This window comes from Panthera uncia (genome assembly GCF_023721935.1).
Source record: "Panthera uncia isolate 11264 chromosome A1 unlocalized genomic scaffold, Puncia_PCG_1.0 HiC_scaffold_17, whole genome shotgun sequence".
Taxonomy (NCBI): domain Eukaryota; kingdom Metazoa; phylum Chordata; class Mammalia; order Carnivora; family Felidae; genus Panthera; species Panthera uncia.
In genome coordinates, this window is record NW_026057577.1 from 45,815,555 (window position 1) to 45,840,815 (window position 25,261).

The 25,261-nt window shown below is 35.7% G+C and overlaps 1 protein-coding gene and 1 long non-coding RNA gene across 2 annotated transcripts in view; both read left to right on the forward strand.

The window, feature by feature from the left end:
* Positions 1–3,128, forward strand: part of LOC125935673 (uncharacterized) — a 3,852-nt gene extending 724 nt beyond the window's left edge. The window contains exons 1-2 of the long non-coding RNA XR_007461756.1: positions 1–313; positions 566–3,128. The exon at positions 1–313 is cut by the window's left edge and continues 724 nt beyond it. This is a non-coding gene — a long non-coding RNA (uncharacterized LOC125935673). The remainder of the gene's footprint in view (positions 314–565) is intronic.
* IPO11 (importin 11) overlaps positions 1–25,261 on the forward strand; it is a 186,812-nt gene that overhangs the window by 97,117 nt on the left and 64,434 nt on the right. The window contains exons 24-26 of the mRNA XM_049648883.1: positions 12,065–12,160; positions 13,094–13,207; positions 20,456–20,577. Of these exons, the coding sequence (XP_049504840.1) occupies positions 12,065–12,160; positions 13,094–13,207; positions 20,456–20,577 (332 nt within the window). The remainder of the gene's footprint in view (positions 1–12,064; positions 12,161–13,093; positions 13,208–20,455; positions 20,578–25,261) is intronic.

Sequence of the window (25,261 nt, forward strand, 5' to 3'; positions counted from 1 at the left end):
TATATTTATAAACACATATGTGTTTATAAATATATAGTGAAATATATCTTTACATGTACATGTATGTGTGTGTATATACATAACGTTCACATGTGCTCTGTTTGTACTTCACAAGAATGTATATCCCCTTTTTATCCCCCTCATTTCTTAGCTGTGTTCTAGATCAGATATGGTCAGATATGCGAGATGGTTAGGTGAAGTGTTAATTATCATAACAAAGTATGATTTATTGTATGGAAACCATGGCATTTATTTAGGTCCTAAAAACTATATGATTTCCCCCCAGTGAAATAAAAAGTGTTTGCTCAAAGAGGTCCATTTTTTTTTTTTTTTTTTTAATTTTTTTTTTTTTTTTTTCAACGTTTTTTATTTTTGGGACAGAGAGAGACAGAGCATGAACGGGGGAGGGGCAGAGAGAGAGGGAGACACAGAATCGGAAACAGGCTCCAGGCTCCGAGCCATCAGCCCAGAGCCTGACGCGGGGCTCGAACTCACGGACCGCGAGATCGTGACCTGGCTGAAGTCGGACGCTTAACCGACTGCGCCACCCAGGCGCCCCAAAGAGGTCCATTTTAAGAAAGGTACAATTGACCCTTGAATAAGGCAGAGGCTTAAGTTGGTGATGCTCTGCACATTTGAAAATCCAGGTTTAACTTCTGAGTCCCCATAAACTTCTAATAAACCCTGCTGTTAACCAAAAGCTTATGTAAATAATCCATTAACACGTGTGTTTTAAGTTTATCTGTATTATATACTGTATTCTTAAAGTAAGGCAGAGAAAAAATGTTATTATGGAAATCATATGAGATAAAATGAAAAGACATGAGAAAATGCATTTACTGTACTGAAAAAATCTGCATAAAAGTGGAACTGCACACTTCAAACCCATGTTGTTGGAGAGTCAGCTGTATGTAACTAATGAAAGTAATTGTCATACTAATCCACAGTGTAAATGGTGGGGGCGTACTAAGCGGGTAAATGTGCAGATGGTAAAATCCTCTGTATTAACCACTGTGATAGCTGCTATGCATCGAATAAGAGTAATTATCAGTGTGAATTTACTGAAGCATCATAATATTTAAAGTGTTCTTCAGACATTTATTGTATACACGCACTTATAAAACTCCAGATATCCATGTTAATATGCTTATTGATTTTACTTTCATATTGGTTGCATTTGATATCTTTGGTGATTATTCATTTATTCACCAAATGGGTCAGCAAACTTTCTGTAAAGTACCAGATAGTAAATGTTTTAGGGTTTGTGGGCCCATAGAGTCTTTGTCTCAACTATTTGTATCTGCCATTATAGAATTGAAAGCAGTTATAAATGATATGTAATTGAATAAGTGTGGCTGTATTCCAGTAATGCTTTATTGATAGGGTTATGGTTCATGGGCATAGTGTGCCAACCCTTGGTATTGGTATTTATTGCTTTCTTCTACTAGGCATAGGTGATAGGAAAACAGTTTCTGCTTTTAACTCATTTTGTTGGAGGGGAGTGGCAAGTAAACAAAACAGTCCCTATTCAGTGTTATTTAAATAGTAGCTTTGCATTAGAGGTATCTCAAAAGTTTAGTAGGGGTTATGGTTTCCAGATAAAACACAGTTTTTTTATTTGCAAATTATGGCAACCTAGGTTAGGATGAATTAGACAAATACCAAGTTAAATAACACAAAGAAGTGAGAAAGACTAAGAACAGAGAAAATACTGTGATAATTGTCTATTGAAGGTGAAGATAATGGTGGTATTTAAAACATATAGTAACTATAAATTGGAAGGTGTCCTATGCCGTAGTACTGAGGTTTTCACTTATCAGATGATCAGACAAGGGAGGTGTACTGGATCATATCATTAAGGACTATATATATTTCCCAGGGCCACTATAACAAAGTACCACAGTGTGGGTGACTTACAACAATAGAAGTCAACGTATAATAGTAATTCCGTTTCTCATAGGGTTCTACGTACCAGAAGTCTAAAATCAAGATGTTGGCGTGGCCATGTTCTCTCTGGACTCTGGGAGAGAATTTGTTCCATGTTTTTGTCTTAGCTTTTGGTGATTGCCAACAATCTTTGGCTTCCTTAGTTAGTGCATGCATCATTTCAATCTCTGCCTTCCATTGTCACTTGACATTCTCCTTATATCTCTTTTTTCTCTTCTAGTAAGAATACCAGTCCTAATGGATTATGGGTCTATCCTAATTGTATCATCTTAACCTATTTATATCTGCAAAGACCCTGTTTCCAACTAAGGTCACATTCACAGGTGCCTAGGATTAGAACGTATTTTTTTGGCAGGAGCAATTCAACCTGTAACATTTACTGTTAAAAAGATGTCTTTTGTGTGTGGAGATGCAGCAAGGAGAACTTGACCTGAGTGTTTTGTAGATGAAAGTGACCCAATAGAAGGAAGGATGGCTCCAGATGATAGAAAGGATTGGGATTTCGAATCTAGAGCGTTTGTGGAAAGATTAGCTTAAAGGGGGGAGGGGGGGCAGGAGTTTGTTTTCTGAGAGAGTTGGCAAAATGGCAATAATAGAAGATGTAGATAATAATATTAGGTGAGAAGTGTAGCAAACTGACATGTGACCTTGGTGTTTTCAGTCAAAGAAGAGACAAGGTTAGAGCTGCCTGATGCCTGTCACTCTTGAGGCAGAGATATAATTGCAAGATGATGTGTATATTTGTACTTTCTGGCGGGGTGGGGGGCTATGAGTATTATTCATCTGACCATTCTTAAATGAATTACACATTGCTGATGTTACAATAGATACAAATGGTTCATTTATATATTAGAACAATGTCTTTAGGCTTTAAGAGAATTCTTATACTATAGAAAGACTTTTAACAGGAGTTGAAATAAGAAGATCTTTGGTTAATTCTGATTCTTCACACAAAGTCCCTTTATCAAACGCATTATTTTCTTCATCGCACTGTCCAATTTTTGCTGCTCTGGATTTGAAATCACTATAGAAACTGAAAGCCAAGATAATGTTGTAAAATAAAAATAGGGCAAATAGAACAAAAATATGGCAGAACTCTGGTTTTAATTTCATATTTATTTTCTTTTTTAGTATAGGGTTAAAGGGTGAGAATGTGAGCCACAGTTGGAAAAGAAGCATGAGGCTCTGAAGGGGTAATTATAGGAATCTGTGGCTTATAGAGACCCTGGATGCCTGAGGCCTGGTGTGCTGCCATGTGTTTTCTCAGTCCTCACTCCCACTACTTTCAAAGGATTCTCTCAGCTGCAAAGATTTTAAGTAACACTGGACATGTTGTGTACAAAAATGTTCTTGCGAATTTTTAATGCATTTATGCCCTTACCAAACTGATGTAGCAGCAATATATAATTTTACTGAGAAACTTCATCTGTCTTAGGTAATCCTAGCCTCATCTTTTGCCTGGGTGATAATTTCTTCCCTAGAACTAGAAGATATTTAAAAAAAAAAAAAAAAAATGTCAACACTGGGCCTTAATTCTACCTGAGGAAAAAATGACTGGCAATATAGGAGTGAAAGAAATTTGAAAGGAAATTGCCTTCTCATTTTGATGGTATCTTTATAGATTTCTCTCTCTCTCTCTCTCTCTCTCTCTCTCTCTCTCTCGGAGTGTGTGTGTGCGTGTATCTATCTTTCTCCTCTAGGAGACTAAGCTTTTCCATGGTCCTAACTTCAATAAATTATGTATTCTCTTTTCTCTGAATGCATACAGTGTGTTTTGGAAGCAAGGGAATCCATAATTCTTACGTTAAGGATTGCACAGTGATTATCCCTATGTCCAGCAGAAATACCAACTGAAACATACCAACATTCCCTCTTGGCCTGTGCTTTGCACATACATCTGGAGTATATTCTGGGCCTAACTTCTCTCATTTGTTAATGTAAGGAGTTGTGCCACATGAAATTTTAATAATTTGTAACTGCATTATCTGAAGTCCTCTGTGCTAAATTTTAATGGATATATTTTAAGTGGTTAAGAAAAGAAGTTGTTTCTTAGTTTTAAACACCTCCCAAAAAATTTGAATTGGAATGTTTTTGCTTTTTCCTGCTTTGTCGTGTTATTAATAATTTCTGAAGGACAAATTGTTCTGAGCCATATGGAATGGGTATTATGAAATTCATTTGAAAAATGATGCAGATTTTTAGGATGTGTCATAAGGGGAATGTTGACTATTTTTAATTCTATTCTTAACGAAATAATATAATTAAAGTGGTCTAGCATGGTGGGTGAGACTCCAGATTGAAGTGAAACTTGCCAGGGTTGGAATATTGGCCCTGCTCCTTCACAGCTGTGGAAGGTGAGCAGGTTACTGTGTTCCTCACTTTCCGTCTTGAAAATGGGCAGGAAAACTACCTGTATCCTAGAGTTGAGAGGAGGATCACATGAGCGTACATGTGTGAAGAACTTACCACAGTGCCTACCATGTAATCAGGTAGTATAAGTGTTGGCTATTTTTACCTAATTATATAATTAAGTACTCGTCTGATATCTCCCTTCGGAGAAAGTTAGGCTACCAAACTTGTAGGCCATATAATTCATTTGGTTAAGATTTTTGGCTGTAAGAAAACCAAAACAAACCAAGTTATTCCACCTCTTCTATTGAACATTTCTTCTAAATAAGTGTTTATTTAAAGTAAAAAATACATTAGTTAAAACTTCAAAACTAAGGCTATTTACACAATGATAAAGCTTCATTTTTTATCAAGAATTATATATCTCAGCTGGCTCTTTGAAATTAATTTTATTTAATTCTTTCTGGCTTTCCAAAATAGTGGCATAGTCTTTTAAAAAATTTTTATTGTGGAAATTACCAAATTTACTAGAAAAAAATTTCTTTGCCTCTCCTTTTTCCTTTCATGTGAAAGGTGATATCACTGTTGGTTTTTTTATTAAAAAAATTTTTTTTAATGTTTATTTTTGAGAGAGAGAGCGCAAGTGGGACAAGAGAGAGGGAGACACAGAATCTGAAGCAGGATCCAGGCTCTGAGCTGTCAGCACAGAGCCTGACACGGAGCTGGAACTCAGGAACTGTGAGATCATGACCTGAGCTGAAATCGGACGCCCAGCAATTGACTGAGCCATCCATGTGCCCCTGATATCATTGTTTCTTAATTGTACCTAATAATATTTGATTTAGTAATTCAGCACAAATCAGTTATCATGCAAGTGTACGTTAAAATATTTGTACCATTTAACAAAAGTTAAAGATTAAACCAGTTTCTTCGGACATACAGCGACAGGAGTTCCTTGATAGGATATGAGTACTTGAATTAAAAATTGGCCATCTCATACAACATTTAACACTATTTTTGTGTAAACATTGCTATAACTAAACCTGTGTATTTTATTTGAAATCTCAGAGGCTAGATCTTATCATTTAATTGACGATAAATACTAGGAGTTTGGCAACTAGGAATAAATTCTTTGTGTTTTTTAAATGAAGGAGTATTTTAGGACAATGGTGCTTTTATGCCTGTACCTGAAAACTGAGAGAGTTCTCAAAATTTTTGTCATTTTCCTATTCTCAGAGTTCCAGTAAAGCTATAATAATATTTAATATTAGCTCATTATTTTCATTTTTAATACCTCTAAGATACTGTTTCTTAATATAGTAAGCCATATAACATTTTTAATACATTTTTGGCTAAATGTCACTGTTACACTAATTTCTGACACTATCTAGAAGTAGCTGCTTTATTCTTTGAAGCAGAAAATTATAATGTTACAAAAATTGGCTAGAGAGACAAGTATACCTGCTTTAGAAGCAAATGGTTAAGAGCAAAAATAGACTTTATTATATTTTGTGACTCAGAACAAGTTATCTAGGTGAATACAATTCTAAAAATACTCAAATTTGAATTACTAACCTCTCTTTAATTTGAAATTTGTCTATATGAATACATATCATTTTGAGTTTAGAAACTCTCTTGTCATGGTCTTATCAACCAGTAATGAGTCATGTTGCTTTCATTCACTGTAGTAAGACTTAAGATGGCACAAATATTTTTAAGGTATAATTTATTCTGTAATAATAATAATAGATCTAATATTAACATATATACTACACATTGCTAAGCACATAACAGTCCTCACATAAACTTATGATGATAGTACTGGTTTTTTTCCCCATTTTACAGATGAGAAATTAAATCACAAAGAGGTAAATACTTTGTCCAAGGTCACACACCTACTAAGTATTGGATCTGTAATATAAACATAGGCATTCTGACTTCAGGATCCATGCCTTTAACCACTGTGTTTGCAGTGTAAGCCTAAAACAAGAAAATGGTTTGAGTGGAAGATACCAGCTAAAAGCCTGCATTTTTTTGACAGATTTAAAAAATACAGTCTGTTCCAAGTATATTCAGAAAAGGGATGGATTAAAACCAAAGTGTAGAAGTTTAATTTATAATAGCAGAATGATAAAAAATAATTAGTAATAGGTAATTAGATGATTGGAGGTACCCCAGCTTATTAAACCACATGGAAAAGTACTGTGCAGCTTAAAAAGGAATGAAGATGACCTCTGTATAATAGTGTTCAAATGATTTTGAGATTATAAGCGACGACTAGTGTCTGGAATTTTCTTGTTTCAAGAGTACAACATACAGAACAATGGACAAATAAACCAAATTAATAAAGGTGGTTATGGAGTGGGAAGAGGGAGAGAGGGTAAAAGGTAGATCTTTCAGGTTGTATGCCTGTTGTTTGCTTTAGGTTTTGGAGTCAAATAGATGCTTTACAGGATTTAAAATAATAAAGCAGAAGTAGTTCCTAAAGATCAAAAACAGGTAAAACATTTGCATCTATTATTATGTTGGTGCCATAGCCATCTGAGAAGAATATTTCAAGTAACTTTAGTACACAGTATTTTACATGTGTATCCCTGGTGGGATACAATATTAGACCAAAAAGAAACTCTTGGAAATTATAAATTGCGTTCAACAGTGTTATTGTCATTAGTAATTATTAGTATGGTTATTTTGAAACCTGTAAGTATATATGTAGAATCTTGTATTTATTAGTAAGAAACAAGTTAATGTTACTACAATCTGAGATTTTTCACTGTAAGAGAAAGATGGAAATACAAAATCAAAGAATTTATGTCAAACACTATAATGTTAGCTGGAGTTGGTGAATTTATGGTGTATACTTTTCGGAAGAGAAAACATTTCTTAAAGCTGTCTAAGGGAAAGACCTAGAAGCAGTGTTAATCCAGTGGCATAGATTGTGGCATAGAATCCTAGAACATAGATTGTGGCCTGTAAATGTTGTTTCCTGCTGGTTGGCTCCAGAGTTGAGACAAGAGATACTCAAGATAAAATGGAGAGATCTCTTTGTGTCAGAAGGAAGAGAAAGTGGGAGTCTATGAAAAGGATACAGGAATCAATTTGAGGGAGCTCCTACTTGGCTAATGATGGGACAGTTTGAGCATCAGAATAAAACTGAACTGATTAAAACACATCACACAAGCTAGAATTCCTGAGAACATAATGATTCCCCTCCTAAGAAGAGTAAGTTATGATTTAAATTCTATTAATATCTGTATATTACCTTATTTTAAAGTATCTTTGATTACTTTAGTTGTCTTTAGAGTTATTTTCTTCTGTTTGGCCATCTGTGTGTACCTGCATTTCACTTGATATATACAGAATTGTTTATTACCCATGAAATCATTAGATGGATTTTTCAAATTTTTTTTAGAATGGAAGGCAGTGCTGCTGATCAAAATGTTCGGAAGGATTTTGATCCTAGGTTTATAGAGGTGCCTTCTTCAATGGAAATAGTCATAATTTGAGCTCTGTGGCTTTTAAGTCAAAACTGCTTTATCTTACTTGGAAAGTGGACTGTGAAATGTCATGTGTGGAAGTTAAAAAGGACCATTCCATGGATTTTCACTTCTGAGGTTCATCATGTCCACAATAAAACCTCATTATTATTAGCAGGACCACAATTGTACCATTGGTCAAACATGAAAACTAGGATTAATTCCAGACTTTTTCACCTTTGGTTAACTTGTTCAATTGGTTTTCTAAATCTTATCAGTTCTGTTTTTTAAATTTTCTCTTGATTCTGTTTCACAATCCCTGCTCCAAGTCTCATAATAGCATTTTGGTACATAATTTTTCAGAAACAACCTCATCTTCCATAGCTATGGTTCCTAACCTTTTTGAATACAAAGATTCCATTTTAGTCCTGAAGTATTTGTGTGTCCTTTATACAATAGTAACTGTCTTTATATATAAAGAAAATGCATACTGACGGCTGGTTTGTACTGAATGATACATTTAAGTGAATTTATACTTTGAAAATCATAACGATCTAAATGTGTGATGATACTCCTTTTCTGCACACGCTTCTGTAATCTTTGGAATTAATAATTTTTTTTGGTGTAATTTTTTATATGCACTACTTTCTTTGCCAGTAGTTTCTGCTCAATACATTCAGATGCTTTGACCCATCGGGTATTTTATTACTTTAATTTTCTTGATGAAGTCTCTTCCAGAGCTATCCTCACTCCCCGGCCTTCCTCTTCTGCCCCAGGCTTGTAGCTGCTTCTTGTTCCCGGTATCCCGAGATTTTACAATGATGTGCCTTGATGTCAGTTGATTTTAATTTATTGTACTAGGCACTACTGGGGTCTCCTAGTCTGGAAACTCTTTTAGAGCCTTTCAAGATAATACACTGTCTTCCATGGGGAGAGAGATGGTCAGTTGCCCAAGATGTGCAGATTTGGGAATATCGGGCAATCTGTTCCATAAATAGACTTTCAGTCAGTCTTAGTTTTAGCTTTTTCTATACTCTATTTTCCAAAGGAGATTCTGCTAATTTCTGTGGGTTTTGATGAGAGGTAGCAAGAAGATAGATGGTGTAAATTAAGTTGCTTCTCCACTCTGTCCATTGCAACCTTAGGTTTTTAGCTCTTTGTGACCTGATAAGTCAATTACTTTTTTAATTTCTTCTTTGTGTCTTCCAGTGTTCATCTCTCATCCCGTGGTCCTTTTAAAATTATGCTCCCTCCCTTTAAAATCCTTGTACTGTAATCATAGCAGAGTATCAGGAGGGAATGAAGTTAAATGTTTGTCTAACATCAGCAGATGATTTATTTTCCATTCATAGCTAAAGTAGAGACTTGGTGGTAGCATCTACCTCTGAGATTCTCTCAGTTTACTAGTTTATCTACATATTTCCCCATCTTTATTCCAAATCTCTCTCTCTTTTTTTTTAAATACACTTTATTGTGGTTAGATTGAATTATCTTCAGAATTTCATCTCTGGTTGCTTTTAATCAGGAGTTGTGATATCTTTTATCCTATATCTCTTAGTAGATGGAATATTGCTTGGCCCACAGAGTTTTTGTATTTTTAAACTTTTCTTTGGACATTCCCTTTACTTCTTGCTCAAAATTAGAGCATCCATGGGTACTATTTGCTAATCCTGACAATGTTTCAAAATGCATGGAGATGTATTTGATTGTGATCATGTTTGGAGTATGCTCTTGGCAGATAATGAACAGAAACCAGAGATGCTAAAAGCCCCTCAATGCATGGAGTAGTCCTGAACAGTAAATCCTTATCCCACTCAGAATGTCAGTCATCACGCTTGAGAAATAATGCTACAAGTTTTAAGGGCAGCTTGGCTCTGCCTTGAGTCTACTACCTGCCCACAAACCTCTCAAATGGTGTCTGGTTTCATTCTTACCTCTCCAGCAGTGGTACTATAAGCATGGGAAATTCCTTCTTGGTCCTCATTGCTGCTTCCTGACTATTGCCCTTCTTGCTCCCTAAAAAATATAACAAAAGTAAACAAACAAAAAATCTCACTCTACTTTGAATTTCATGCTACCTATCTTTGTTATAGAGGGAACCCATTTCACTCACACTTCAAAATTTTCACCTGTAATGGGGCGCCGGGGTGGCGCAGTCGGTTAAGCATCCGACTTCAGCCAGGTCACGATCTCGCGGTCCGTGAGTTCGAGCCCCGCGTCAGGCTCTGGGCTGGTGGCTCGGAGCCTGGAGCCTGTTTCCGATTCTGTGTCTCCCTCTCTCTCTGCCCCTCCCCCGTTCATGCTCTGTCTCTCTCTGTCCCAAAAATAAATAAAAAACGTTGAAAAAAAAAAAATTTTCACCTGTAACAATCAGTGTTGATGATTGGTAACTTACATAATTATATTATAAATGAAATAAGATTATTTCTCACTTAATAAATATACAGTATGTATGCAACAAGCCTTTTTTGTCTAATTTATTGATAAACTTGGAAGGTGGATTCACCTTTGGAGAGTGAGTATAGTTTTTATTAACTTCCCTTTTCTCGCTTAAAAGCCAATACTTTTAAAAATAATTAACATACATTATTTAGGTATATAATATAATGATCTAGTAGTTCTGCACATGACTCCGTTCTCAGCATGAAAAGTGTACTCTTAATCCCCTTCACTCTATATCACACACCTTCCCACCTACCACCTCTGGTAACCACCAGTTCTCTGTATTTAAGACTATTTTTTTGGCTTGTCTCTTTTTTTCTTTGTAAACTATTTTGTTGCATAAATTCCACACGAGTGCAATCATATGGTATTTGTCTTTCTCTCACTGACTTATTTCATATAGCATAATACCCTCTAGATCCATCTGTGTTGTTGCAAATGGCAAGAGTTCATTCTTTTTTATGGCTGAGTAATATTCCATTGTATATCTGTACCACATCCTTTTTATCTTTTCATCTGTGGATGGCCACTTGAGTTGCTTCCGTATCTTGGCTATTGGAGATAATGCTAGAATAAACATAGAATAAAGCGTATGTCTTTTTGAATTAGTGTTTTCATTTTCTTTGGGTAAATAGCTAGTAATGGGTTACTGAATCATAAGGTACTTCTAGTTATAATTGTTTGAGGTCGCTCCATACTGTTTTCCACACGGCTGCACCTGTTTGCAATCCCACCAACTGTGCAACAGGGTTCCTTTTTCCCCACATCCTCAGTTATTTTAGCCATTTTTTGGGTGTGACATGATACCTCATTTTGGTTTTAATTTTTATTTCCCTGATGATGAGTGATACTGAACATCTTTTCATGTGTCTGTTGGCAATGTATATGTCTTCTTTGGAAAAATACCTATTTGTCATCTCATTTTAATCAGATTATTTGTTTTTTGGGGGTGGTGGTGGTATTGCATTGTCTGTTATTTATATGTCTTGGATATTAATCCCGTTTCAGATACATTATTTGCAATTATCTTCTTACACTTGGTAGATTGTCTTTTTGTTGTTGATGGTTTCCTTTGCTGTGCAAAACCTTTTTATTTTGGTGTAGTTCCAGTGCTTGCATTTTGCTTTTGTTTCCCTCACCAAAGGAGACTCAAGTGTTTCTACAGCAGACGTCTAAGACATTACTGCCTATGTTTCTTCCAGGAATTTTATCGTTTTGGATCTCACATTTAGGTCTTTAATCCATTTTGAGTTTGTTTCTGTATATGGTGTAAGAAAATGATCCAGTTTCATTCTTTTGCATGTAGCTGTTGAGTTTTCCCAGTACCATTTGTTGAAGAGACAGTCTTTTTCCCATTGCATATTCTTGCCTCCTTTGTTGAAGATTAATTGACCATATAATTATGGGTTTATTTCTGTGCTTTCTGTTCTCTTCCACTGATTTATGTGTCTGTTGTTGTGCCAGTGCCATACTGTCTTAATTACTACAAAAAAGCAAACACTTATGAAATGCCTTTTGCTGCCTCTGTTGGTGTGACGTTTTGTAAGGGTTTTTTATAATGCAAATGTGATACATTAACAGAATGATATCTGTTATTAGAATGTGATTATTCTATGTGATATGTATAGCTATGTCTATATATTATACACCTTATATCACTTTTTTTATCAAATCGATTTTTAATGGATTGTAAAAGTGCATCTAGTGTTGGAATATTGAATATATCATATGTGTTTGTGTATTCTGAGATTTAGTGTGTGTTCTTTAATTCATTGTTTTCTTTACCTGTATTTGCATGAAGCATTTACTTGCATTATTAAGTATTACCAGTATGTCTTTCTGATTTTTAGGTTGTGGAAAACGCCCTTAAAGTGAACCCAGTATTAGGCCCACAAATGTTTCAACCAATTCTACCCTGTGTTTTCAGAGGTATTATAGAAGGAGAGGTAAGATTTTCCTTAAGCTTCTAAGAGTAGTAGTATTGGATTCTAGGATTCTACATTTTTTCTTTAAGTTTTATGTATGTATGTATTTATGTGTGAGAGAGAGAGAGAGAGAGAGAGAGAGAGAGAGAGCGCGTGCGCGCATGAGTGGGGGAGGGGCAGAGACAGAGGGAGAGAAAGAGACTCTCCAGCAGGCTCCACACTGCCAGCACAGAGCCTGACGTGGGGCTCAAGCCCACGGAGCTGCAAGATCATGATCTGAGCCAAAACCAAGAGTCGGATGCTTAACTGCCTGAGCCATCTACTTTTATTTTCCTTCTTCGTTGGAAAAATACTTTTTCTTTATTATTACAGATAAACAGAGACCTTTTCTTATAATTGGAGTGTTTTGAAGTATATCAAGTAATTTTCAGGGTAGTTATCCAACTTTGCATTTTCCTTCTCCACAAAGTATAGCTTTTTTTTTTAAACGTATGTCTCTTATTCATATGCATGTGTATTCATCCACAAAGATTTGAAGCAGAGGAATGGAAAAGAACAGTGCTAGTTGTAGCACTTATTAAATATATGCAAATAATGCTTTTTTTTTTGAAGTCACTCTTTTAAGTTGATCCATGTAACTATGTACTTTTGGAGTATTCACAGTAATATGAATAAATAAGCCATCGGTAAATATTCTTTCTGTGTTTCTGTTTATAATCCATATAACATATATGTAACACATTTATTTGACCTTGTATGACATATATTTAGTAAGTTACTTCAAACTCAGATAATACTGGCACTTTATCCTAAAGAAGGGATTTTGATGTAGAATGTTATTGTATATCCCTGTTGACTGTGTCCGTAATTGTTCTTATTTATACTCCTACCTAATTTTGACTCCTGCCTATACTCCTGACATAATTTTATGTGTGCTGTCATTTATTTTTACAGAGGTATCCTGTCGTGATGTCAACATATCTTGGAGTTATGGGTCGAGTCCTGCTACAAAATACTAGTTTTTTTTCTTCGCTTCTTAATGAGATGGCACATAAATTTAATCAAGAGGTAAGAATCAGTTTAGTTAAATTAAAGAAATTCAGTCTTTATTCAAATAAGGATTGGAAATAATTTGGTGAAATAATTCTATAAAAGTCTTGTAGTATTTAAAATTTTATATTTAAAATTTTTAATAATTTACATTATACCTGTAATTTTGAAGAAGAAGGAAAAAGGAATCTGTGAATGGCAACTGAAATTTACCCTTGTTCTCTTCATAATAGACACTTGTATTCTGCTTAGCCATAGGATGGAATTTTCATTTGTTTATGGTTGCAATTTTTATTTATTCATACTTGAAGCAGAAATACTTGACATAAAATTATTTGCTCTCTTGCAATGTCATGCAGTGAGTTTCCTTCGTAATTATTGTGGGAAATAAGGTTATCAGCAAAAGCTTACTAAAAAAATACTGTAACTGAAACCAGCCACCAGGGCAAGTATGGAATAAGGTTCTTAAGTGAGTTGGTTACTTGAGACTATATACATTATGTTAAAATATGGTTTTTGTGTTTTAGGTCCTTAATCTTTTCAGATTTGTAAGATCCAGAAGGTGGAAAGTACTTGAACGATGTCTTTAGAATGGAGGCAATTTGTAAAATCTCTGTGAAATAAAACAAAGAATAACAGATGTGTTATTTCCACTTAAAGGAAATCTAGATCAAGGAAGTACAAATTTGAGAATGTATATGGCTTTTCCAGAATTTCATTTAGATATTATCACTAGATAATATCTAAATATCATTAGAACTCCTAGCCTTTGTTTAGATGAATAGATATGTAAGATTTTTCATTACCTTCATTAAATTTAGCTGTGATGGGATAATATTAAAACAGTTAAAGGAGTTTATTTAGTTCAGTTCAGCAAAATTTGTTGAGTGATTTTTAAAATAACAGTATATTTAACAACAATATAAGTGTCATGTATTATATTAAATCCTTACAACAACCTATTGAAATAATAGTATTTTTATTTCCATGTCTCATATAAGAAATCCGAGGCTTCCAGAAATTTACGAGCTTGCTTAATTTTACACAACTAGTAAGTGATGGAGTTGCTGTGTATACTCCAGCAACCTAACTTTGGAGCCTCATCTCTCAGTGAACACTCTACACTGCCTCCTATCCATCCTGGATCAGACACTTTTACACTACACACTGGAGACATTTGTTTTGACAAGCTTAGAGTAATCTTAAGGGAGAGAATACTTAAATGGGTAATTTCACAATAATAGTGTGAGCACTATGTTAGAGATGTGTTCATTGTGCTGCGAGAAGAGAGCTGTCTACTACATTTTTTTTCCTTTTTTGTGTGTGATAAAATACATATAAAATTTACCCTCAGTGATTTTTAAGTGTATCGTTCAGTGGTATTAAATATATTCATAATGTTGTACAATCATCAGCACCATCCATCTTTATAACTCTTCTAGTCTTATAAAACTTGAACCTCTACACCCGTTAAACCATAACTCTCCTAGCTGCTGGCAACCACCATTACACTTTCTATGCCTGTGATTTTGACTACTCTTAAGTACCTCATGTAAATGGAATCATAAAGTATTTGCCTTTTTGTGACTAACTTACATCACTGAGCATAATTTCCTTGTTGTAACATAGGTCAGATTTTACTTTCTTTTTAAGGCTGAAAGATATTCCAATGTATGTGTATGCCACATTTTGCTTATCTGTTCATGCTTGGGTTACTTCCACAATTTAGCTACTGTGAATAAAGCTACTATGAACATGGCTTTACACTTACCTCTCGAAGTCACTGTTTTCACTTCTTTTGGATTGGTATCCTGAAAGTGGAATCCCCGGGCCATATGGTAATTCTATTTTTAATTTTGTGAGGAACCACCATACTCTTTTCCCCAGCAACTGTGCCATTTCAAATTCCTGCCCACTGTGCACAAGGGTTCCAGTGTTTGCCAACACTTGTTGTTTCTGTTTTGTTGTTGTTGTTGTTTTGAGAGTGTTCACCTTAATGTGTGTGAGGTGGTATCTCCATGTATTTGTGAATAAATAGTGATGTAGACTGATGAATAGTGATGTAGACTGTCTCTTCATATGCTTATTGCCCATTTGTGTTTTTCTTCTTTGAAGAAATGTCTAGTCAAGTTCTTTGCCCTTCATTCAATCAGATTGTGTTTTATTGTTGAGTTTGAGGAATTATTTATGTGTTCTAGATATTAATTCCTAGATATTATGTGTTTTAGATATTAATTCCAGATAAATGATTTGCACATATTTTATCCTGTTCTGTGGGTTGCCTTGTTACTTTGCTGATAGCATCCTTTGCTACACAAAATTTTTAGTTTTCAAAAAGTCCAGTTTGCCTTTCTTTTCCTTTTATTGCCTATGCCTTTCTGCCATATTCGAGAAATCATTGTCAAATCCAACGTGGGGAAGCTTTTTTTACTGTGGTTTTTTTGTTTGTTTGTTTTGTTTTTTTTAACGCGGTGCATTAAAAAGTCGTACAGAAAATTTTCTGTAATTTCCTATCTATGTTTCCATGTTATCTCAAATAATCATCATTTAAAAAAAATAGATGAGAAGAAAAGGCCACCTCCACGGTGTTAAATTTCATATTAAAGAGAAATCACAAACAGTGGCTATTGCTGGGACTGTTGGAGCCCGTTGACAGTGTGAAAGATTGAGGAAAGAGCTGTTATTATTGGTTCAGACTTCTTTCATTCCTGATATTTAGAGCGTAAGCCTTTTATGGAACCCTTCTTATCTTTTCTCTTTTCATTTTTCATGACGAAGAGGGCATTTGTTTTTCCTCAAAGAATTCAACAAAAACATGTCAAGCCATCATGTTTGAGCGTAGAGACGAAGGGAATGAAAGTGAATAAAATAGTATTCCAGTTCAGATGGCTGCTTTTGACTCTAAGCAGTTTTGAAGAACATCAAAAATACATGCAGGAATTAATTAGGGCTAGGCAAATGAATTCCAGTAAATCCAGATAGCTTTGAAGCAAGCAAGGGTTTTGGAGATAGGTTTGTCTCTTCTCAACACTTGAGAACAGTATGAGATAGTAGAGTAGGCCAAGTTAAACTAAGAATGATAGCGTATCTTTGGGAAAGGAGCTGGGTTTATTGCAGAAGCCACCATTAGAGTACTTTTTCTTCTAAGCATTTGTTGTGCAAAGTCTCTCAGGGTTACTTGTTTATATTGAATGAATGATGAAAACTTTTTAGACTAATCACCTAATTTAGAGCTTAGAACTTTGGGGATATTGCGTGGTCTAGAGAAATTTACTAGAAAGTCACAGTATTTGTAGGTGTTTTTTTTTTGTTTGTTTGTTTTGTTGTTTTTTTGTGTTTTTTTTTTTCTCCTGAGGGATAGCCTCTCTTTTAGTATGAACAACTGTTGTGGAAGTCAGGGTGGGGGAAAGGGCTTTGCCGGTGAGAATGTTTCACCATTCAGCATCTAGATTTTCATTTAAATTCTCTGACTTTATACCTCACCTTGCCTTCCTCTCTTCTTGGTTTCTTGAGTTGGAGCTTCTCTGATTTTAATTGTTCAGATTTTGTGTCTCTGAATTATTTCAGGAGTGAGAAAGGGGATCTACAAGGTTCTGATTGTTTCTTATACATATTCTCAGCCAGTTTTCCTGTCTTGAGCTCTGTGCCTCACCTCTGCCTTCTTTGAGGCATGATGATTGCAGGATTCTGAGGACCACATCTGCTTACATTATTGTTATTTCCTTGGCAGGCAGCTTGGCTTCAGGCTTTGCTGTTCTGCCCAGTCACTTAAGATTGTTTCATGCACCGGCCATCCTCCAAACACTGTTGCTGTCTTTACCTAGTGTAGTTTCTCCTCTTGGACTCTATGGGATTAATCCTTTGCTTTTTATATTTCTTTACTTTCATTGTGGGATTTAGGGGAGGGGGGAGTCCAACAAATGCCTATGTTCAGTACTAATTGATAATACTACATTATGAAAATAAAATGTCCATATGCTTCCAGGATAGGTTTGCCTACAAAAGCTTACTATAATCTAGTTCTTGACTCCTTTAGCCTCATCCCTTAGCCTCCTTTTGGAACTTCATGATCAGCTATTCACTGCGCAGATCACTTTTCACTTTCTTGAGAGCACTTACCTTCCTCTTGCTCCAGAGTACTTGCCTACAGGCTCTTCATTCCCTCTCCCTCAAACACCCTGTCCCAGTTTCTCACCTTCCTTAGCTTGATTCTTCATCTTGTTTCCTTCTGCCTTAAAACTAAAATCCTCTAGGGGTTCCCGGGTGGTTCATTTGGTTAAGCATTCACCTCTTGGTTTGAGCTCAGATTCTGATCTCACAGTTCATGGGTTTGAGCTGCACGCTGAGGTCTGTGTTAACATTGTGGAATCTGCTTGGGATTCTCTCTCTCTCTCTCTCTCTCTCTCTCTCTCTCTCTCTCTCAAAATAAATAACTTTTACAAAGAAAAAAAACAAAAAAAACTAAGCTCCTCTAGGTAACTTTGCCTTAGTCTCCTAAGCTTTAGTTGGGTCTTTCTTAGGTATTCCTGTAGTATTGGGAACTACGCATTTATCATCAGGGCCAGGTTTGGATGAGGCAAGTGAGGTGCTGAGAGTGAGCACCTCCTTAAATTTTGACCCCACACACTTTTTTTGCTTCATCCTTGTTTTGGCTCTATTGATGTGTTCACAGGGTCAGCAGACTATGTATGGCCTATGGCCCAGATTCAGTCTGCTGCTTGTTATTGTAAAGTCTGTGAGTTAAGGATGGTTTTTATAGGGATGTCTATAAACTGGGTGGCTTAGTTGGTTAAGCATCCAACTCTTGGATTCGATTTAGGTCATGATCTCACAGTTCGTGGGATTGAGCCACATGTCAGGCTCTGTGCTGACAGCTCAGAGCCTGCTTGGGATTCTTTCTGCCTTTCTGTCTTTCTCCTGCCTACACTGTCTCTCTTTCTCTCTGAAAATAAACAAATAAACAAAGAAAAAGAATGGGTTTTATATTTCTTAATGGTTGAAAAAAGAATAGTAGTGTTTACTGACACATGAAAGTTTTCCAAAATTTTGTACTGGAATACATCCATGTGCATTTCTTTACATATTGTTTACGACTAATGTTGAGAGTTGAATATTTATGACTGAGACAATAAGGTCCACAAAGCCTTAAATATTTACTAACTGTCCCTTTACAGAAAAAGCTTGCTGAGCCCCTGTGTTCGAATTGCTTATTTAATTAAAGTCCCCACACATTCACTGTTTTGTGCTGTTATTATTTTTGTAATCAAGGAAATAAATGTATAGACTACGGAGACATCTGTCTTTGCTGATTGCATCCTTATTCCAACCAGATACTTTATTGTAGTTTTAGTTGTATACATTACATTTCAATGTTAACTTGATATTTGCTTTTACAATGGTTATGGTTTATTTTTTAAATCTTGCTTACTAGGTATTAATTGTAGGAAGTCTAGAGAGCCTCTCTACCATTTGTTTCCAAATTAAATGTGACTTGAAGACAAGTGATATATATCAGAAGTTACCAAATTGTCATGGTTCATGGCGCCCTTAGTGTGTCTATAATATTTTCACAGTGCTCATAAGCCAGAAGAAATAAAAATATCTCATGGTTTCTTTTATTAACTGGTTGGCTCCATGCAGCTTAATATGTACTTTAGTCCTAATAATTTAGTAGTTAACTGAAAAACAATATATAAGTCTAAAGAAAGAATAATATATTTATTTCATTCTTAAATTGCCACAATTACTTACTAATGGAATATGTATGCTTATTGGGCACCACTCAGATTCTCAAACTTTGGAGTCAGATTGGACACCTGCAACTTCGTTTTGTTTTACCTGGATTTCTGAGTAGTACTTCCCAAAGATAGAAAGTCATCATAAAGAAGAATTCCTGTGGTATCTGACAGATATTTCTCTGTGTCTCTGAATAATTATAAGCCTTTTGTGACTTCATTGCATCCTAGGATGCAGCACACAGTTAGCAGAACTCAAATATAAGTAATTGTCTTGAACATGTGTTTCCTAGACTTTATTACTTGTACAAAGTTGAAATATTTCTAGGAAAACATGTAGAGGCATATAAGAAGAACAGTGTGGGAACTTAAGGTTGATTTTATATTCCCCAAATCCATGAAGTAGAGATGTTGATAGTAATTGCATTTTTTCAAAAGTACTGTAAGTGGACAAGTGTTTATAAGCAAACCCTGAGATTGACTTTCAGTCACTATGATCAGTACAGTTGGTTTTGTTTTCCTTGATAGGTTCTAACACTTTGAGTCAACGTTCTCCAGAAAAAAGAGAATCTTTTGTGTGGAGAGAGATGTGTGTGCATGTATACACATCACACACACAAGGATGAGAGAGAATATGAGACAATGGAGGGGGAGGAGGCAGGGAGGGAGTGATTCTAAGGAATTGGCTCACTTGATTGTAGGCGCTGGTGAGTCCTAATTTTTTAGGAAAGGCTGAAAATTGAAATAGGATTTCTGGGTTATAGTCTTGAGGCAGGATTTCTTCTTTTCTGGGAAACCTTAAGTTTTGCTCTTAAGGGGAAATTCCCCTGATTGAATGAAGCCCAATCCACATTATCTAGGGTAATCTCTCTTTTCTTTAAAGTCAACTCTTGGTACATGTTAATCATATCTATAAACTGCTTTGACAGTAACGACTAGTATTTGACCAGACAATTGGACACCTTAGCCTGGCGGAGTTGAAAGGTACAATTAACCAGCACACTTAGCAATTCTGTATTATGTTGATTATTTTTAATGTAGCATATAAATGTCCTGGAAACTGATTTATTTTTCTTTGAAATACTGCAGGTTGAGGTTACAACCTATCCTTTCCTCTAAAAGTAGCAACAAATCAGTCCAGCAAATTACGCTCTAAATATTTAAACATCTAATCACCCAAGTGAATAACTATAACCTAAGTACAAGTTGACAATTTTGAAAAATGAGTGTACTTTTTTAGTGTGCCAGGAGTGTATTGGATTGGTGATTTATTAAATGAAATTACTAAAATCTAAATCTATTTAGATCTCGGAATAAGTTGGCTCTCAAGATTAATGAGAGTCATTTTCCGGTTTGCTCAAATTATTCCGTTCCAGCTCCAGGCTTGCCCCAAATTCTTGTATTTCAGTTCTGTCGTTTGCTGGAATTGAACTTTAACCACACCTTGTGAGGTCTTTAGCCTTTAACAGTAGTGCTCCACGAGTAAATAGCATTTCACCTATTTTAAGATGCCTCCTGCTCTTTTTTTCAGATGGATCAGCTTTTGGGAAATATGATTGAAATGTGGGTTGATCGAATGGACAACATTACGCAGCCTGAAAGAAGAAAACTTTCAGCTTTGGCTTTGCTTTCTCTTCTGCCATCTGATAATAGGTGAGGAAATGCTTTTTAATACTTTTGTTTCTTTAAAGCATCAAAATATTAGCACTATCTTTGGCCTTTGGTATTGCTGCATGTTGCTGGGCAGTGTTGTATTATATATATGTGTGCTAATTTTGTTAGTAGACCGTGATGGGACAAGTGTTGGTCTAGATCTAAAAAAGATGTGAATGGGAGCGGTGGGCACTTCACTTCAACTTGGTCATGTTCATTTCATAATTTATGTCACTTTTGTCTGAATTTTCTTTTTTTTATAATCAGATTTTATTACTTATTTTAGGTCCTCTTTTTTGTATAAGGTCAATGTGTAAAATTATGTCAGTAACACTTTATAAAGTATCCTCCTGGTAATTCAAAAGAATGTTACATAATTTGTTGTTACTTATTGTGGATTATCTCTAAAGAAGCTTGCAATTTCTTTTTTCTCTTTGCATAGCTAAAGTCATTTTGTTATAGTTTACACACTTTGTTAAAACTTTCATTTCCATAAAGCAAATATAAAATCCTTTGATTTGGACGTTAAACACCACTATCAGTTTTTTTTGTTTTTACCCCTTGTGATTGTGGAGTTTGACATTACCTGCTTGCTTGCTTGCTTTTCTTTCTTTCTTTCTTTCTCTCTCTCTCTCTCTCTCTCTCTCTCTCTCTCTTTATTTATTTGAAAATTTTTTTACTTAGAGAGGGAGGGAGAGCACAGCAGGGGAGGGACAGAGAGAGAGGGAGAGAGAGAATCCCAAGCAGGCTCCACACTGTCAGCGCAGTGCCCAATGTGGGGCTCAAAGTCACAAACTGGGAGATTATGGCCTGGGCCGAAATCAAGAGTTGGACCCTTAACTGACTGAAATACCCAGGCACCCCTGGTTTTTTTGTACTTTTAATTTTAAAGGTGTAAAGCAGGCCTTAAAATTGATTTTGTGTGAGAATAATAAACTAGATCATTATGTCTTAGGGAACTTTAAGAACACTTGTATCCTAATGATAAGTTAGGATAAACTAAATCCTATAAATAACTGAAATAAATCCACTTAGCAGGTGTTGTTTATTTCTGATATGGTAGTTTGAAATAAGCCCACAGGTAGTTGTTTTGTCCTAACACCATAGCAATAGATAATTATTGAACACATACTGTAATGCTTTATGTCTTTATATATTGCCACATGTTTCACATTTACATCTCATTCAATTTTTTTTTTTTTTTTAACGTTTATTCATTTTTGAGACAGAGAGAGACAGAGCATGAACGGGGGAGGGGCAGAGAGAGAGGGAGACACAGAATCGGAAGCAGGCTCCAGGCTCTGAGCCATCAGCCCAGAGCCCGACGCGGGGCTCGAACTCACGGACCACGAGATCGTGACCTGAGCTGAAGTCGGACGCCCAACCGACTGAGCCACCCAGGCGCCCCTCACATTTACATCTCATTCAATTTTTAATACAGTCCTGAGGTATAGGCATGAATATTTTTCTTTTTATAGAGCAAAGAAATAACCTGAAGATGTAAACTAACTTTCCTTGTGTGTGGCATGTGGCATAACATAACATAACATAAGGCAGATTTTGAGCTGGCCCCACTGGATGCCAGGACTTGCTCCTTTAAATACAGGGTGGTGCTCTTTCTTAGGTGGACATGCACAAGACCAACATATTTCCTCACTCTGAAATTGAGTAGTATCTTACTGATTTCTGAAGACCAAATTCCAGCTACCTGTGTTTCTACTTCTGTTTTCCTTTCTTACTGGAGAAACAGTGACTTGAGAGTATTTAGGCCTTTAACATGGAAGTGTTAAAGAACCTCGTCTTGGACAGTAGCCAACACTGTAAACATTTGTTGAATAAATTAATGAATGGAAAAAATATTAAGGTTAATAAAGCATGTTAGAGTTTTCTCTAACCAAGTACTGAAATTCTTGAGGGTAAATTAGAGATAACACACGTTAAATGCAGAAAGATACCAGTGAACCTCTAACCTCCAGTTTAGAATCACTGCTTTCAAGAATGACCATTTGGGAAACTGTTAAACTCTCCTTTACCCTAATCTAGTTCTGGTTGAGAAATTTGGTAAAAACTATAGACTTCGGAACTACATTGAAATCTCATTGCTAGTAGTGACTTGCTGATGACCATGACCATCTTACTTGACTTACCTGTGCCTACATTTCCTTGTTTTTAAAATGCAGATACGTTCCTAGTGAGAGTATTGTAAAGATTAAATGAGTTTATATATGTAAGGTCAGACTATTTGGATAGATGAGGCTAGCTGTTCTTATTTCTTTCCTTTCTTTCTCTCTTCTTTTCTCACCTATTCATCCATTTACTGCAGGAAAGAGTTCAAGAAGCCTAAGTCTCTGTGTGTACGTGCACTCATTTTTAATTAAGCACATTTTCAGGTCTATTGAGTGTCTGTATTCCTGTTCATTAATTCATTTTTAAAATGTGTATCAGTGACATATGTTCTAAGGAATGTTACTTTCTGCTTGATGATGTTTATAGTACTCTGCCTTATCCCCAGCTTAAGGATATCTGCTGTGTACATTCTTGTTCTATTGTCTTGATCACCTTCTTAACATAGTGCAATCTTTTTTTTTTTTTTTTTTTAAACTTATGCAGTGCAGTTGTCTTGAGTCGTTTTTGTTTCCCTCTTCCTTTCTTTAGCTGGAATAATTCCAGGTTTGAATATCCTGCCTTTCTTAGGGTCATATTTATATGTAGAGGAAGCAGTATTTTCTTCATTTCATTTTTATATGACCATAACATTATTTACATATATCTCCTTTAATATTTTCCAAAAAATGTTCTTCCAAAGTCATAGATTAAACAAAACTACTACTTGGAAATGAGAATAATCAAACTTCACTTTGACTGTCTTCTCTAAAATAGCAATTCATCTTCCACCTTCAAAGACACGTTTTTATAATGCGATTCTAAGCATTTCAGATGTAAGTGTTCTTTGAGAGCAAGTATTGCAAGAATTTTGACTTTTATTTTTAGATTTAAGGAAGTCACCAATGGGGAATATTTAACATAAGCTAGTTGAATAATTAAAGAGATTGGCAAAGCTGCGTGGTTTGTAGGTATGATAGCTTGCTTTCCGGGAGAAATTGCCTTTATAATATACTCCTCTGAGTATCAGATTTACTAAATCGGCTTGGATTTGATACTTGGTACCTCTCCATAATTCTCGTTTATCTCAAAAATAGTATATATAATATCTATACTTGAACATTAATTATTTAAGAAAACTTTAATACAGTTTCTAAGATAAGTCATTTTACGACTTTTAAAACGTTAGACTAGTTGAATCAAGGTAACAGTTTCCAAAGAGTACTATTTTGGTAGTTTAAACATATTTAAATTAAAGGCAGTTTACAGTTTTTAAGTTATAGACATGTTGCTTTACCTGAGTTATATTTGGCTTAAACTGACCATTTCTAAATGAGTATTTAACTTTATAGAATTTTATTTTCATCCCTTAAAATAGGATGTGTTTTTCTTTTTTACTTCTAGGTCATATATTTTTTTAATATTTTATAGTATTTTCTTTTATTTGCAAATCATTGGCCTAAGATCTCAGTAGCTTTTCTATAGTGAAAATCAGTTCTCAGCTTTTTGTCTTTCCCAAGAAAAATGTCTTAGAAGCGTGTGTGGGGGGGTGGGGTGTAACAACTTTATTGACATGTAATCCATAGACCATACAATTCACCCACATAAAGGGTACAACTCGGTTGTTTTTAGAATTTTTCACAGAGTCCTGCAACCATCACCATAGTTGATTTTAGAACATTTTCATCACTCCCATAAGGAAGCCTGTATTCTTTTGCAGTCTTGATTCTGTCATCTCCCCAGCTCAAGGCCTTAGAGCAAGGGCGGTGAGGGTAGTAAGGACAGAGCTGGGTGGAGAGTAGAACATACATCCTAGAAAGACAGGCCTGCAAGGTACCGTTCACTTTTCTTCTCTGCAATGAATCATGCAGTTAATAGTTTCCATCTAACAGTATTGCTAAACAATACTGTTAAAGATAAGCTACTCATTGTCTTGTGGGGATTTTTTAAAAATCCATTTCACTCCTGCCCAACTTGTCACATGCTGAAAATGCTAGGATTCAGGTCTTGAAATTGCGTTCTAGTGTTTGCTTGCCTGTTTGTTGCCAGCATTCATGCTTTGCTTATTCAATCATTTATTGGTCCAGGAGACATTACTAAATATGAGTGCATTGTTAGTAGGTCCTGAGTGCTTTAAGTAAAGTGCAGGTTTTATTTTTATTTAGATATGGTGAGGCCATCAGATCAGGGGAAATGGCCATTGAAAGATGGTTTGTCTTTAGCAGTTCCCAAGGGGAGGATGCCCACACCACACAGAACCACAGGGAAGCACCAGGTTGGTCTGGAGGCACAGGGAGTCGGGGGACAATGTGGGCATGAACCTTTCTTGTGGTTTCCATGGGAAGGAATGGGAAAGCGAGGGAGAGGAGGTTTAGGATGGGAAGTTTAGGATGGGCTAGTTTAAATAATTTCAGTAGGCTCTAGGGTGTAGGCACTTTTGCCACTTGTGTGTTACCTGGCTCTTTGGTGATTAGAGCAGGGGGATAGTGGCTCTAAGTGTAAGAGCCTGATGAAAGAAGTAGTGGAGTATGGGCTCTGGATCAGATGGTTTGCGTATGAAATGTATGTCGGAAGGCAGTCA